Below are 16,492 nucleotides of genomic sequence, written 5' to 3'. Positions count from 1 at the left end.
AGGACATGACTGGACAAGGGGCCTAGTCAGGACAGGGATTCAGTAACAGTCAGAAAAGGCAGATAAAGCATGTAATACATGCCATTCTCATGCCAAATCAAGCTGTTAATCAAACATTTGAGTATCTATTTTGTACCAGATAGCATTTGAGGCACTGGAGATACAGCAGTGAATGAAACATGGACCTTGTAATCCAGGTGGGGTGACAGACAAGAAGCAAATATAGGAAGTCAGGTGGTGGTAAGTGCTAGAAAGAAAAAATAAAGCATAGTAAGAACACAGTAATGGAAGATACTAAAGAGCTGCTCATCTAGATAGGGTGGTCAGAAAAGAACTCTCTGATAAGCTGACATGTGCCCAGAAATCTGAAAGAGGTGAAGATGCTAAGCATCCAGACATCTCAGAGAGAAAACGGAAACCACAGTGCAAATACTTTGAGATAAAAGAGGGGCTGAGGACAGCTAGACAGGAGAGGTGAGAGGAGTCTGGGGCTACATTAAGCAGTGTCATGTATGCCAGGAAAAGAACTGGGATGTATTCCAGATGAGATGAAGCAGTGACTTAGCTTTCATTTTAAAAAGCTCATTCAGCTTCTCAACCTGGAATATGCTGCACAGGGGCATGGATGGAAGTAGGAAGACCATTAGAATGTGCTTGCAATAAACCATGTGGGGAATGATGGGAGCTTTGAAGGTGGCTGTTAGAAGAGTCAGCTTCTGTCCTACTAACGAGGACAGAGCTGGCAATTACTTATAAAACAGCTGTGAGGAGTGAAGGAAAGAGAGGGGTAAAGGTGACTCCAAGGTTTCTGGCCTGAGCCATTTGGTGAAGAAGTGATAGAAAATCAAAGTTCGGGTTTGATCTTACTAAATTTGAGATGGCTATTAGATATTTGGGTGAAAATGTTGAGAAGGCCATTATATATAGGAATTGGAGGTAGGGAAGAAGGTAGAGGCTGAGATATAAATACGGGGTCATCAGCATATGGTAGTGAAAGTCTCACCAAGACAGAATGAGGCAAACAAGAGAGGCCAGAGTTCTCTAAGTCCTGGGCACTCCAAACTCAGAAGTCAGAAAGATGGGAGGCGAGTAACAAAGGAGACTAAAAAATAAAGACTAAGAAGTAAGTGGGCCCCCCCAGGTGGCACTAGTGGTAAAGAACCCACCTGCCAAAGCAGGAGACATAAGAGATGTGGGTTCGAACCCTGGGTCAGGAAGATCCCCTGGAGGAGAGCACAGCAACCCACTCCAGTACTCTTGCTTAGGGAATCCCATGGATAGAGGAGCCTGGCAGGCAACAGTCCATGGGGTCACAAAGAGTCGGACATGACTGAGTGACTAATACTTTCACGCTTTCAAGTAAGTAGGAGGAAAATCAAGGGTGGCAGTTCAGAGTCCAAGTGAATAAAATGCTTTAAGGAGGAAGACTGATTCAAATGCCACTGAAGGCCAAATAAGATGGGAAATGAGGATGACCATTGCTTTTGGCAACACAGAGGTTATTAGGTACTTGTAAAAGCAGTTTCTGTGGATAAGTGGGGACCAGAGTTAGACTGGTTTTGCTTAACAGAAACAGTGAGAAGAGAAACTGAACAAAGAGAGTAAAGATAATTCTAAATAGTTTTGCTTCAAAAGCAAGCAGAGAAAGGAAGCAGCAGCTGAGAGTGGTATTTATGGCATGTAATTATGATGTGAAAAGGAGAAAGATTAAAGAAGGAACAACAATGCAAGAGAAGAAGGAATGGTTCTAGGAACCCTGGCTCTGAGTAAGGCAACAATGGAGGGATGGGCCTTATGGACCAGATCAGACAGTTCATTCAAAGAAATGGGAGGGAAGGCAGAGTGCCGGCAGATGTGCTAATGACAAGGTGCAGAAGTTTTCTCCTGATTGCTTCTTTTCCCTCAGAGAAACAGGAAGCCAGACCCAACAGGTTAGAGTGAGGATGAACAAGTTTTGGGGAGTTCGAGGATAGAAGTGAAAGAAAATGTCACTTAAGAACGTGGGAAATTGAATAAACTAGGAAGATACAGTATGGGCAGTGCAAATGGCATACTTGATCATGAATTTAAAGTGAGACCAGGGGCTTCCCTGGTGGACCAGTGGTTAAGACTCTGTGCTCCCACTGAAGGGGGCACAGGTTCAATCTCTGGTTGGGGAACTAAGATCCCACATGTGGCATGGCGTGGCAAAAAAAATAAAAAACAAAAACAAAGTAAGACCAGTCAGTACGGTTTTGTGTTTAAGGCTACACTCAGTTGCTTGCATGGGGTACAGAGTAGAGTGGACTTAATAAAGTTGAGGATTTGCCAATAAAGTATGATAGACAGAAGACGGAAACAAAGGGGTTGAAGGCATGTGCAAGAAAATGAAAATGATGGACCAGAGAATCTAAATTGATAAGCAAGCAATTGACAATAAGAGACGTGAAAAAACAGTGAAAACACAGCAGAGTCAATGAACTGGAGGTCCTGGTAAGAGAAGGGGACTGGAAAGACAAGAGACGGTGACTGATGAGTAAAATGCTTGTAACTGAGACAATGGGAAGATAGTTATTGTGAATGATAAAGTGTATGGCATGATCAGGCTTCCTTGGTGGCTCAGTGGTAAAGAATCTGCCTGCCAAGCAGGACTCGTGGGTTTGATCCCTGAGTCAGGAAGATTTCCTGGAGAAGGAAATGGCAATCCACTCCAGTATTTTTGCTTGGGAAATTTCTTGGACATAGGCATATAGTAGGCTTCACAGGGTCACAAAAGTGTCGGACATGACTTAGTAGCTGAACAGCAGCAGCAGCATGGTATGATCATAGGAGTGGGCAGTTGAGAGGAACACAGGACAAGATTTGTGGTGAGGAATTGAGAGGTAAGGATCTTTCATATGAAATATGCAATCACTAAGAACTAAGACAGGAGAAGTAATGAATAGCGATGAGCCAGGTGGATCTCTTCAGATTTAAATTATGATACAGGTTGTCTGTATAATCCAGGTGCTCCTGTATCAGTTTTGCTCCTACTACCTATTCTGTGGTGTACGGTGTTTCACTGAAGTGTGCTTAAAGAACTCCCTGCTTACTTCTGCAATAGAGTTGTTTTCCATCAACATCATAACTGTCTGTTCTCAAGAGAGCATCCTAAATGGACTAGATACATAAGTAGGTGAGTTAGTTTCCTACCCTTGGCTCTTGAACTTTAACATCTAGAGGTGACAATATTTCCAAATACTAGAATTACTGGCTTCTGATTATATCCCAAGGTTTTATAAACAGGAGATAAAAGGGTAAAAAACAAAGAAGTCTTTAGTATCACAAGACATGGTCAATATTATTGCTTCTGCTTATTATGTTACATAAAGCTAGCATTATTTAAAATTTTATTTTATACTTTTATTAAAAATGTGAGCAAGAGACACATAGTCACTACCCTCAAGGAACTTACAGTATAAATGAGACAGTAATGAGAACAATGAAAACAGAATAATAACTAGAAAGTCTACATTGGTGACCAAAATGGGTACCGATTATTTCTTTATAGTCTCAAAGTTTAACTTAATGAAAAAACTTGTTTTCTGCCTTACATTCAAAATGAGAAAACATGGCTTCAGACCACATCCACTTAATTTGTGAAAAAACTAACAACATAAGGCAATCACCAAACAATTTTTCTTCAAAACTCTTTAAAATCAGAAAAAAAACTAATAAAAGCTGAGTTTCCTCCCAGGCATAACAACTGTATACTAAAGTGCTGTGATTTTACATTAACAAATTACTTATCCAACAAAAAAAATAAAAACACTGTGATGAATTGAGAGTGATTTATATTTGTCTTAAAAATTACCTTTTTCAACTTTATAATATTGTTGATACAATAAATAAAATTAGGATTAAGAAATAAAAATAACTTACCCTTCGATCAGCTGCTACAAGTCTAAATTCCTGTAATAACTTGCCAAAAAAAGATCTTTGTGGTTTTCTAAAGAGATGAATTGTCCCCTTTAAAGTAAACAAAAAGTAGACAAATCAGCATTTAAGTACCTAAGCTTCTGCACTCCTGTGATATAGTAAATCACAACTAACATTTCTTGAATGCTTGATACACGACAAGCAATTATTCTAGACACCTTACATGTATTTATCTATTTAAGATTCACAATAACCTATGTGATGGAAATAATTTTTAGTAAACTAAGTACACTTAAAATTCAACATTCAGAAAATGAAGATCATGGCATCCGGTCCCATCACTTCATGGGAAATCGATGGGGAAACCTTGGAAACAGTGTCAGACTTCATTTTTTGGGGCTCCAAAATCACTGCAGATGGTGACTGCAGCCATGAAATTAAAAGATGCTTACTCCTTGGAAGGAAAGTTATGACCAACCTAGATAGCATATTCAAAAGCAGAGACATCACTTTACCAACAAAGGTCCGTCTAGTCAAGGCTATGGTTTTTCCAGTGGTCATGTATGGATGTGAGAGTTGGACTGTGAAGAAAGCTGAGCACCGAAGAATTGATGCTTTTGAACTGTGGTGTTGGAGAAGACTCTTGAGAATCCCTTGGACTGCAAGGAGATCTAACCAGTCCATTCTGAGGGAGATCAGCCCTGGGTGTTCTTTGGAAGGAATGATGCTAAAGCTGAAACTCCAGTACTTTGGCCACCTCATGCGAAGAGTTGACTCACTGGAAAAGACTCTGATGCTGGGAGGGATTGTGGGCAGGAGGAGAAGGGGACGACAGAGGATGAGATGGCTGGATGGCATCACTGACTCGATGGACGTGAGTCTCAGTGAACTCCGGGAGTTGGTGATGGACAGGGAGGCCTGGCGTGCTGCGATTCATGGGGTCGCAAAGAGTCGGACACGACTGAGCGACTGAACTGAACTGAAGTACATAGGCTAGTAACATCTGAGCAGGAATTCAAATCTAGGAGTTTTAGCTCAGGACCAAAACCTCTGCTGTAAAATAGATTGCCTAGGCAATTTTGAACCGGAAAAGCAGTTTCCAAGTAGCTCTAATTTCCAAGATATTATACCATTTACCTAATTAAAGCTTTATATATGAAAGGTTTGGCAAGTATTACTAGAATCAAACCTCTGAGTTTCTCTCTTAGGCATTCAAAGTATGTGACATCTATCTAGCTTCCAGGGTCCCTGCTAGTATGCAGTACGGTACTAGCAGAGAAAGAACACGGCAGTGGTGAGCACTGAGGGATTTGCCACTCAAGCTCAGGAAACAGTGTAAGAAAGCCTTATCATAAAGGAGCGCTCAACCACATATAGGAAATTATCCTGAAATTAAGGTAGTATCCAACATCAGTAGGAGAAAGTATGGGTTATTCAATAAACGGTATTTGGAAAAAGGCAAAGATGGGTCCTTACTATACTTCTCAATCTAAGTTTTCAAATATAAAACAATAGTACATTTGAAGAAACTCATGGATGTATAAGAAAGAAAACCCAAGAAAAATAAACTGAAGATCTTTGTTATTACAAAGGTAAAGTAATTGTTTCTAGAGAAAAAAATATCCTTCACAATTTTCAATGGGTCATACACAGTAACTTGACTACTAAGTGCCATGCACTTAAATATTTGGATTTCAACTTTAACAAAACATTTTCCTAGATGGTAAAGGCCACAATCACTATACCACTATACCATAATGAGGCATTTCTATCTCATTAAATTTGGCCAATTTGACTCAAACACTGGCTTTTCACAGACAACAGAGGAAATGGGAGTTAACAGATAAAAAATGTGAAGTTTCAGATCCAATACAAGCAGAAGTATGATTTGCCTACAGGCAAATACATTTAGAAACATCTCGGTAGCTATAAAATGATATATTCCATTTCTTTAAGTTTGACATGTCATTAGTTGCATTATGTTGAGACTCAGCGAAGGCAGAAAATAGGCTGAGTGCTAGAAATGTGGCACAACAAAAACAGCAAAATGCTGGTAACTGTGGAGGCCAAGTTACGGCTACATGGGGACTTCATGATATTCTCTCTACTTTTCTGCATGTTTGAAAGTTTACACAATAAAAAGTTAAAGATATACTTTAAAATGTAAAAATAAAGCATCAAGAAAAAGGTATTACCAATTTTGATACCCAAATAAAGATCAGTGTATGTGAATAACCTAAGGCTCTGCTAAGTCAATTCAGTTGAAAAGGAACAATATGCTATTTTAATCTGAGATGTTACTAAATGTTAATGTTAATAAACATACTTTATTCTTAAAGAATTATGAGTGGGATATTTTGGTCCCAAAGATAAATTCTGCTTACTACTGGTATTCTTGAATATCTTCTAACTTCTAGCTCATTTAAAATTATTTCAGTTACTTTAAGTTTCAGGTTAAGACAATCAATAAGGTTTCTAAAATGCAGACGTCCATTTCTGATGCCATTCTGATAGTAGAGGAACAACTACAAATACCCTAATCTTAATGTCACTCTTTCTAAAATTATATTGGCTCTCCACTGTTATCAAAATAAACACCAAATTTTACAACCTGGAACTCAGTGTGTTCAGTGAGTTAGCCTGTTTCTTTCCATTTTCTCTCTTGCTCAATTTCCACTATTGAGGAAATTGCTCTCCTCAATTTCCACTATATTGGTGTACTCCTTGTCTCATGATCATATCGATAATTCTACAGTGAAAAGATCAGACTGGTCTAACCCAGGCACTAATAGCCCTGTAGCACTTAGCAAGTTATCTGACCTCTCTGTTTCCTCACCCAGAAGACAGTAATGAAGAGTAGACTAAGAGACTGGAATAAAGGGACAAAGTACTCAGTTCACTGGTTCACTTTCTGCAAGAAGCCGTATTACGTTATTTAGATGAGTTTTTTTTTTAATGCCACTTGTTTTGTAATTCACCACAGGCTAGCCTTCATACTGTCATCTTGCACGGTAAGTTCATTTTCAGTAACTTCACCAATAACAAGGGCTATATTTCCCCAACATTTTCTAAGATAGCACTATGCTTTGCACATAGTATATGTTATTAAAATGAATAATGGGCAATTTTAAAAATAAAACTTAAATGCTAGTATTTCCCTTATTACTAATGTTTCAAATATAAAAATTTACTGCCAAGGTTACTTATTCATCATTTTCTGAAACAGATATTTATTGAAAACTTCCTCTGGGCCAGGCACTATACAAAAGACTCTGGGAATATGACAGTGAATACGTAGGTTCTGCTCTTAAAGAGCTTATAGCCTAAGAAGTGAGAAAGACAAGCAAGTAAATACACAATCGTAACACAGTCTGCTAAGGGCTACAGATGCTACTGGTAAAAAGCAGCCTCACAGGAGCCTAAAGGAGGCACTTAATAGGACCTTGAGACATGACAGAAAGGCTCAGGAAAGAGACTAAAGGACACGTAAGGGATGGAGAACGATTCTTGCAGATAGAACAGCACATATTAATTCAGTGCAAAGGTCTAATTCTTAGAGCACAATCCCCAAGCTGTTCCTGGTAGCTGGAATATGGATGTATGTATGTATGCGTGAAAAAAACCTGCAAAGGTAAGAAGCTAGACTACAGATGTCTTTGCTTGCCATACTAAACAGGTCTTTAGCTTGTGGGCTAAAGAAAAAAAAAAAAAAAGGAAGAATTTTAAGCAAGGAACTGGTATGGTCAAGTTTTAGAAACTTAACTCTGCTACACAGTGAATGTTCTGATGTTGAACACAGAGGCTATTTGGTCAGCCAAAACAGTAAACTTTTACCTATTTTCTACATGTTTAAAGGAAAGATTACAGGAAATTTAGAAAATATTTAAGTAGATAAATAAGACATTTTTTCCACCATATTCACTCAAGGAAAAAATGGAATGACAATACGTAGACACAGAAACATGGTCGTTCTGTCATATACAGGCTATCAATAAGAGATCCATAAATTTTTCTGATAAAATGGTGTGTACCTCTTTTGACACTGAAATCACAATCCACTGCTTACCCTTAGATAAAATTCAGAGAGCTATATACTTGATTTATTAAAGAGTAAAATAACTAACTTGTCTAACAAAATTTAAACAGCACATTCCTAAAGCCCTAAGGTATACTGGGATCTACAAAAGCACCAAAAAAGCTGCAGTAAGAGGAACGACCGACACCTTGACTTTCGCCAATCTTTGGCCTTCTCAAAGTTGTGCTGTACCCGGCTATCTGCACTCAATAAAACCAATGTGGAGAGTGGGGCGTCAGCTTCAATAGCCTATTAATCATGCTGTTCATTAATGCAACGTTATCATCACTGCTGTACGCATCACTAATACGGTCGTCGCTACTGTGGACTTGTTTTCAGATCTTTTGTCGGTGTTGTGGTTACTGACACCAGCAAAGACTTTTATTTCTATATCAAGGATATCACGGCAGGGAAGAGTCATACACTCATCAGAGCCGAAAAGTCGTTCTGGAGCGATGCCGGTGTCCCGAGACGCAAAGGAACCGGGTGAGGGAGCAAGGGGGCATCAGAGCTCTGAGGGCACTCTCTCCGACGCTAGAGACTCCTTCCGGGGACCTCGAGCATAATTCTGACGACCCCTCCTCTGGGCAGCTGAAGCATTTCTAGGCCGCTTCGGAACCAGAGAGAATAAGAAGAATCACAAAAGAAACCCTCATTCCCCTGGCCAACTCACCATGATAAGGAGCGGCACAGCTCCCACCGGAAGACGCTCTGGGAGCTGGTAGTTCCCTGGAGCGGAAGGGGCGTGGACATCAGAGGCCGATTGGTTGCGAGCGACGCGGGGGGCGGAAGTGCGTGCACTGGCCTCCTGGTCCGGCGCCCCACTTCCCGGCTGCCCCTGCTTTCTATAGAGGCGAAGGCGGCGGCTAGAGCGACTCTTCCAAGCTGGCGGAGGTCTGGGTGCAGATTTGCCAGCTGAGGTCTTTAGGTTTAAGGAGCAATTTGTTTGTAACTAGAAAAATTTCTTTGAGTCCTGAAGCTCTTTGACCTATGTTGTGTTTTTTAATTTTTGCAATACCGTATGAAATAGGTAACATTTCCATTTTTCAATTTTTCAAGTGAGGAAACAGGATCGAGAAACTTACCCAGAGACCACCTAGTTTGCCATAGCAGCTGTTGCTCAGGCCGACTAATGGGATTTTTCAGGCAGGAGTACTGGAGTGGGTTGCCATTGCCTTCTCCAGTGACAGAGTATTATGTAGTAATTCCTAAAATAATACGTAAATTTTATAGGATTGATTTTACTTTAAAAAGGAAAATAAAACACATTGAAGTATAATTCATTCAGCAAAAATTGAATATGGAACACGTGTGTATCAGGTATCGCCCTCATGAAAAGGATATTCTTGTGGTCGTGGTTAAGTAGCTAAGTCGTGTCTAACTCTTGCGACCCCATGGACTGTAGCCCGCCAGGCTCCTCTGTCCATCTGATTTTCCAGGCAAGAATTAACTGGAGTGGGTTGCCATGTCCTTCTCCAGATGGGTAATAGTAGAGAGTAAGTGCGGAGAAGGCAATGGCACCCCACTCCAGTACTCATGCCTGGAAAAGCCCATGGACGGAGGAACCTGGTGGGCTGCAGTCCATGGGGTCGCAGAGAGTTGGACACGACTAAGCGACTTAGCAGCAGCAGCAGCAACAGAGAGTAACTGAGTCGCTGATTTAAAGAGGTAGTCACAGAAAGCTCTAAGAAGATTAAATTTGACTTTCAAATGACAAGTCTTTTTGTGAAGATTTTTGCAGGCAGGATAAGTAGTGCAAAACTCAAGTAAGTGTGTTTTAAGATCTGAAATTAGGTAGTGTGTCTGGAGCGTTGTCTTTGAGGGGAAGAAATGAAGAGAATATCGAAGTGGTAAATAGGGCCCAGATCAAGCAGAAATTTCTAATCAGGGTTAAAGAGCTTGCTTTTTTTTCTACCCCCCTCCCCCCCCCCCCCCGCCCCGGAGTGAGACAGGAAGCCAGGGGACACTTTTTACAACGGAGTGACCTGCTACATTTTGGCTGTGGTATGCAGAAAGGATTGTAGTTGGAAGATAATTGCTAACATTTATTAAAGCACTTATGTAGTAGGCACTCAGGACTTAAAGTGTATTAGCTCATTTAATCCTTATATTATCTTTTCGGGCTTCCCCAGTAGCTCGGTTGGTAAACAAATCGTCTGCAAATACAGGAGAGCCCTGTTCGATTCCTGGGTAGGCAACTTCCGTTGGAAAAGGGATAGGCTACCGACTCCAGGATTCTTGGGCTCCTCTGGTGGCTCAGATGGTAAAGAATCTGCCGCAATGCGGGAGACCTGGGTTCGATTCCCAGGTTGGGAAGATTCCCCTGGAGGAGGGCATGGCAACTCAGTATTCTTGCCTGGAGAATCCCCATAGATGGAGGAGCCTGGCAGGTTACAGTCCATGGTGTCACAAAGAGTCCAACAGGACTGAACACTAAGCACAGCACAGTATCCCTTTGATACAGGTACTGTGGTTAGCTCCTGCTTGGAAAATTGTGTCAGGGTCAAACAACTAGTCAGGGGTGGAGCTGGAATTCTGTACAACCTAGTTTTAAAGTACCAGCTATCCTGTACTTGCTACTCTTGGATAAGGTTAGCATGGGGAAGGAAAATTAGAATATTATTGCTTCACTTACACTGAGCAAATCGTTTTTGATTCTTGAAGTTTCTTTCCAGTTTCTTTCGAATTTTAACAAAACTGAAATCAGACAGTACATATTCTTTATAGTTTGCCTACTTCATTATAAGGATGTACTGTGACTTTTTCTCATGTCTTAATTTTTTTAGAGTATAGTTTTAATGCCTTAGAGAATTCAGTCATAGGCATGTGCCTTAATATCAATTGTGTGTATGTGCTGTGCACGTGGATGTGTACAGTCACTGTCAAGTTTGACTCTGCAAACCCATGACTATAGCCCACCAGGCTGCTCTCTCCATGGAGTAATTTTCCAGGCAAGAATACTGGAGCAGGTTTGCCATTTCCTCCTCCAGGGGATACTCGCGACCCAGAGATCAAACCCATGTCTCCTGCACTGGCGTTGGCAGGTATCACTGTGCTACCTGGGTATCAGTATAGTTAGCTAATTCCTTATTGATGAGTGTAACATGGTTTAGAGGTAAAAAGAAATATCTCAAAAGTATTTTAAGAAGGGGAAAAGAAGACTCTAATACAGGGAATTGAGTAATTGGTATAAAATCATAGGAAACAACTACACAAAAGATCACAGTGAAACTGAAGACTTGAACAACTCTATATACCTGGTAGATCTAACACATCTAGAATACACCATCCAATTTCCATCCGGTGGAAATTAAAAGAATCATATTCTTAGTCAATGGGACAATTAAGAAATCACAAGAGAACTTAGAAAAAACATTGAGATGAATGAAAATTAAAACAACATACTGAAACTTACTGGATGCAGCAGAGGCAGTCCTTGGAGGGAAATTTATAGCTGTAAATGCCTATATTGAAAAAACAAGAAAAATCTCAACAACCTAACCTTCCACTTAAGAAACTAGAAAAAGAAGAGCAAACTAAACTAAAAGCAAGCACAAAGAAGGAAATAAAGGGACTTTCCTGGCAGTCTAGTTGTTAAGACTTCATGCTATCTCTGAAGGGGGTGCAGGTTTGATCCCTGCTCAGGGGCACTAAGATCCCACATGCCATGTACCAAAGAAAACACACAAAAAGCAGCCACCTAAAAATATGGCAGATTGAACAGACTCAGACAACGGAGAACTTAGAAGACAGGAGTGATATGTGTGCTCATTGCTTTTGGGGTGTAGTTACTCCAAGGCTTTCTCAATGCAAAGAACTTGAGAATATGTGTACACACACAGACACATATTTACATCTACATTGCTTCACCTACTTTTATATGTCTTAAATTATTGATTCATATTCTTAAATCCAATTCCAACCCAACCATGCAGGTTTCATTCTTTTGTATTCATAACTCCTCTCTTCCACAGTGAGAAATATGGTTCCAATAGGGATAATGTACATTGACTTGTTTGAACAAGTCTCCTGTATGTAAGCAGTTTGTCATCTGTGCTGACTCCGTTCCTCCATATATACACCTCTCTATTCTTGAGAATGTATTCCTCATTGCAGATTGCCCCCACCCATATAAATAACTTCCTCAGACTAAGTGTCCATCATTGTAGACACCCTCCTTATCCCACCTGGTCTGTAACATCCCACATATGTTGCTTTTCCTCATTGCAAAGCCTGCCCTGAACCACAGTGCAGAAAAGAACTAAAATAGCAGGGCTGAGATTGCTATCCTCTGAAAGGCCTTGCCAGTTTGGCCCTTAGTTGGCATCTGGGAACTTGGATTTGTTCTTCCCTAATAATGGTTCACTGTGCTTAATGGGGATAGGCCTAATGTTTTCACAGATGTCATAATAATGCTGGAGGAATTAAGCACATCCTGTGTAACTCCATTGGGAGAGGACTCTTCAGAGCCAGTCTTTGGTTTCCTCTGGACTTTGCACCATACCCTTGTTTCCTTTGCTGGGTAAGAGATGCACCATCATCAGTCTGCCTTAATACTACACAACTTTATGTACGATAAACTTATTTCAACATAATTCCATTTACTGTCCTCTCCCATCCTTTGTGCTATTACTGTTATCTACTTTACTTCTACATATATTATAAATACCACACTGTAAACTTAAAAAAAAAACTGATAGGTATTTAGAAACATAAAGGAAAAATTATCTTTTGTATTTACTGACGGTTATATCATTTCCAGGTATGACCTAAATCAAATCCATTAAGATTATACAGTGGAAGTGACAAATAGATTCAAGGGATTAGAGCTGATAGACTGCGTGAACTATGGATAGAGGTTCGTATTATTCTACAGGAGTGAAAGTGAAGTGAAAGTGAAAGTTGCTTAGTTGGGTCTGACTCTTTGTGACCCCATGATACAGTCCATGAAATTTTCCAGGCCAGAATACTGGAGTGGGTAGCCTTTCCCTTCTTCAGAGGATCTTCCCAACCCAGGGATCAAACCCAGGTCTCCTGCATAGAAGATGAATTCTTTACCAGCTGAGCCACAAGGGAAACCCCATTGTATAGGAGGTGGTGATCAAAACCATCCCCAAGAAAAAGAAATGCAAAAAGGCAAAATGGTTGTCTGAGGAGGCCTTACAAATAGCTGAGAAAAGAAGAGAAGCAAAAGGCAAAGGAGAAAAGGAAAGATATACCCATTTGAATGCAGAGTTCCAAAGAATATCAAGGAGAGATGAGAAAGCCTTCCTAAGTGATCAATGTGAAGAAACAGAAAAACAATAGAATGGGAAAGATCTCTTCAAAAGCAAGGGAACATTTCATGCAAAGATGGGCACAATAAAGGACAGAAATGGTATGAACCTAACAGAAGCAGAAGATATTAAGAAGAGGTGGCAAGAATACACAGAACTATACAAGAGATAATGACCCAGATAACCACGGTGGTGTGATCACTCACCTACAGCCTGACATCCTGAACTGCGAAGTCAAGTGGGCCTTAGGAAGCATCACTATGAACAAGCTAGTGGAGGTGATGGAATTCCTGTTGAGCTATTTCAAATCCTAAAAGATGATGCTGTGAAAGTGCTGCACTCAATATGCCAGCAAATTTGGAAAACTCAGCAGTGGCCACAGGACTGGAAAAGGTCAGTTTTCATTCCAATCCCAAAGAAAGGCAATGCCAAAGAATGCTCAAACTACCACACAATTTCACTCATCTCACATGCTAGCAAAGTAATGCTCAAAATTCTCCAAGTGAAGCTTCAATGTACAGGAACCAAGAACTTCTCGATATTCAAACTGGATTTAGAAAAGGCAGAGCAGCCAGAGATCAAATTGCTAACAGCCATTGGATCATAGAAAGAGCAAGAAAATTCCAGAAAAACATCCACTTGTTTCAATGACCATGCTAAAGCCTTTGACTGTGTGGATCACAACAAACTGGAAAATTCTTAAAGAGATGGGAATACCAGACCACCTTACCTGCCTCCTAAGAAACCTGTATACAGGTGAAGAAGCAACAGTTAGAACTGGACATGGAACAACAGACTGGTTCCAAACTGGGAAAGGAGTACATCAAGGCTGTATATCGTCACCCTGCCTATTTAACTTATATGCAGAGTACATCATGCGAAATGCTAGGCTGGATGAAGCATAGGCTGGAATCAAGATTGCCAGGAAAAATATCAATAACCTCAGCTACGCAGATGACTCCACCCTTATGGGAGACAGTGAAGAAGAACTAAAGAGCCTCTTGATGAAGGTGAAAGAGGAGAATAAAAAAGCTGGCTTAAAACAACATTCAAAAAACTAAGATCATGGCATATGGTCCCATCACTTCATGGCAAATAGATGGGGAAACAATGGAAACAGTGACAGACTATTTTCTTGGGTCCCCAGATCACTGCAGATGGTGACTGCAGCCATGAAATTAAAAGATGCTTGCTCCTTGGAAGAAAAGCTATGACATCATATTAAAAAGCATATTAAAAAGCAGAGACATCACTTTGCCAACCAAGGTCTGTGCCGGGAGCCATCTCCTGGCATATTGCATATTGAGTGCAGCACTTTCACAGCATCATCTTTCAGGATCTGGAATAGCTCAACCGGAATTCTATCACTGCCGGGAGCCAGCGTGAGGAACTCCGCCCGTGGCAAAGGTCATGAGGAAGGAGGCTCGGCGTACGCAAAGGTGGGATCAAGCCTCAGGAGTCCCCCTGGAAATTCTCGAGCATCTACCCCCAAAACCAGAGTCTGCCTACTTTCCGCTTTGTGCTCTCACCTACACCTCTGACTTTACAGGGGGCTGTCCCCCACTACCTCTCTCTGAAAAAAAGAGTTAACTTACAGCTCCAGTTAATAAAGTTCCTGGGTGTGATAGTGTTTCAACCTACAAACTCCTTTGCAAGTCCTCTAGCCTGCCTGAATAGGTTTTTCCGGCCACATGTGATTGCTCAGAGCCTCCCAACTGTGAGAAGCATGAGATGTTCTAAACTGTCTAAATACAGATTCCTTTGAGCAGTTAAAAGATTGATTAGAAATTGTATTGGTGAAGGGTTTTTCACTTGTTGGGCCAATGTTTGTTGCTAAGTCTCCATATCCCTTACCTGCTGTGTCCCTGGCAGTGTATTGATTAATATAATTGGTGTAAGTAGTAGCTTTAATGTTTGTAACCTGGGACCCTTGAGTTAATTCTTTTTCTTGTTATAGCCCACCACACCTTTGCCCTATAGGAATGCAACTTTAATGCTTTTGGAGGGTGGCACTTGACTAATCACCTTTAGAGAAAAATAAGTTTTCTGAAGAAAGGGTTTTAAAATGTTAACAGGCCTCCGGGCCAGAAGATGATGCAAATCACCTAAACTTTTGCATATGATAAGTTTGCAGGAAGAAAGCCTGGCTTACTGCATGACTCTACCCCTTTCCCCATTATCCTCTATACATAACTTAAGGTATAAAAACTACTTTGGAAAATAAAGTGTGGGCCTTGTTCACCAAAACTTGGTCTCCCCATGTCGTTCTTTCTATCACCTTCTGGTTGAATTTTTCCTCTGAGGCGGGAAAGCTCATCATGCCTACTAATTTTGCCTGGGCTTCTAAGATCTGACAGGGGAGGCCTTAGTGTCTCCTCTCCTTCGGGAGAACAGGAGGACGCCTGCGGCCTTCGTAGGTGACGTAAATTCCCTGCTTTGGAATTTTATTCAGCCTCTTTTCTTCACTGAATTTTCCTACTGAGCTATCCTTATTTCAGCCTCTTTTCTCCACTGAATTTCCTCACTGAGCTATCCTCATTCTATTACTCTTTATATCTTTGATGCATATTTAAATAAATAGGTCGCCGATGCCGTCTCTCCTTTGAATACTCTGGATCAGCCGGGGCTGGACCCCAGCAGGTCTGTATAGTCAAAAATAGGTTTTTCCAGTAGCAACGTATGGATGTGAGAGTTGGACCATAAAGAAGGCTGAGCACCGAAGAATTGATGCTTTTGAACTGTGGTGTTGGAGAACTGCGAGGAGATCCAACCAGTCTATCCTAAAGGAAATCAATTGTGAATATTCATGGGAAGGACTGATGCTGAAGCTCCAATACTTTGGCCACTTTGGGAAGAAATGACTCATTGGAAAAGACCCTGATGCTTCGAAAGACTGAAGGCAGGAGGAAGGGGATGACAGAGGTCGAGATGGGTGGATGGCATCACTGACTCAATGGACATGAGTTTGAGCAAGCTCCGGGAGATGGTGATGGACAGGGAAGCCTGGCGTGCTGCAGTCCATGGGGTGGCAAATAGTGGGACAAGACTGCGCGACTGAACGACAATATCATTTCCAAAGTCCTTAAATCCTTCCTGGAGATGTGGATTCCTTTGGAGGATTCCTTTTCATCAGCCCAAAGAATTTCTTAGATACTTCCCCTGGTGGTCCACAGTGGTTAAGACTCTGAGCTCCCAATTCAGGGGGCCCAGGTTTGATCCCTGGTCAGGGAACTAGATCACATGC

At 41.0% G+C, this 16,492-nt stretch overlaps 1 protein-coding gene across 3 annotated transcripts in view; it reads right to left on the bottom strand.

Moving 5' to 3' along the window:
* The window catches only part of SLC30A6 (solute carrier family 30 member 6), a 48,838-nt gene extending 40,054 nt beyond the window's left edge, over nt 1–8,784 (bottom strand). For 2 of the 3 annotated variants that reach the window (XM_070798477.1, XM_019969971.2), the window contains exons 1-2: nt 8,121–8,611; nt 3,901–3,987 (exon numbers count right to left, since the gene is read on the bottom strand). Coding sequence is in view for 1 of the 3 variants with exons in the window: in XM_019969970.2 (XP_019825529.2) it covers nt 3,901–3,987; nt 8,646–8,648 (90 nt within the window). In the remaining 2 variants the exon portion in view is untranslated. Of the gene's footprint in view, nt 1–3,900; nt 3,988–8,120; nt 8,612–8,645 lie in introns of those variants that run through there. The other variant, XM_019969970.2, reaches the window with a different exon arrangement.
* Nucleotides 8,785–16,492: the final 7,708 nt, after the last annotated feature.

This window comes from Bos indicus, chromosome 11 (assembly GCF_029378745.1).
Source record: "Bos indicus isolate NIAB-ARS_2022 breed Sahiwal x Tharparkar chromosome 11, NIAB-ARS_B.indTharparkar_mat_pri_1.0, whole genome shotgun sequence".
Classification (NCBI taxonomy): domain Eukaryota; kingdom Metazoa; phylum Chordata; class Mammalia; order Artiodactyla; family Bovidae; genus Bos; species Bos indicus.
This window is presented reverse-complemented; position numbering and strand designations above follow the sequence as displayed.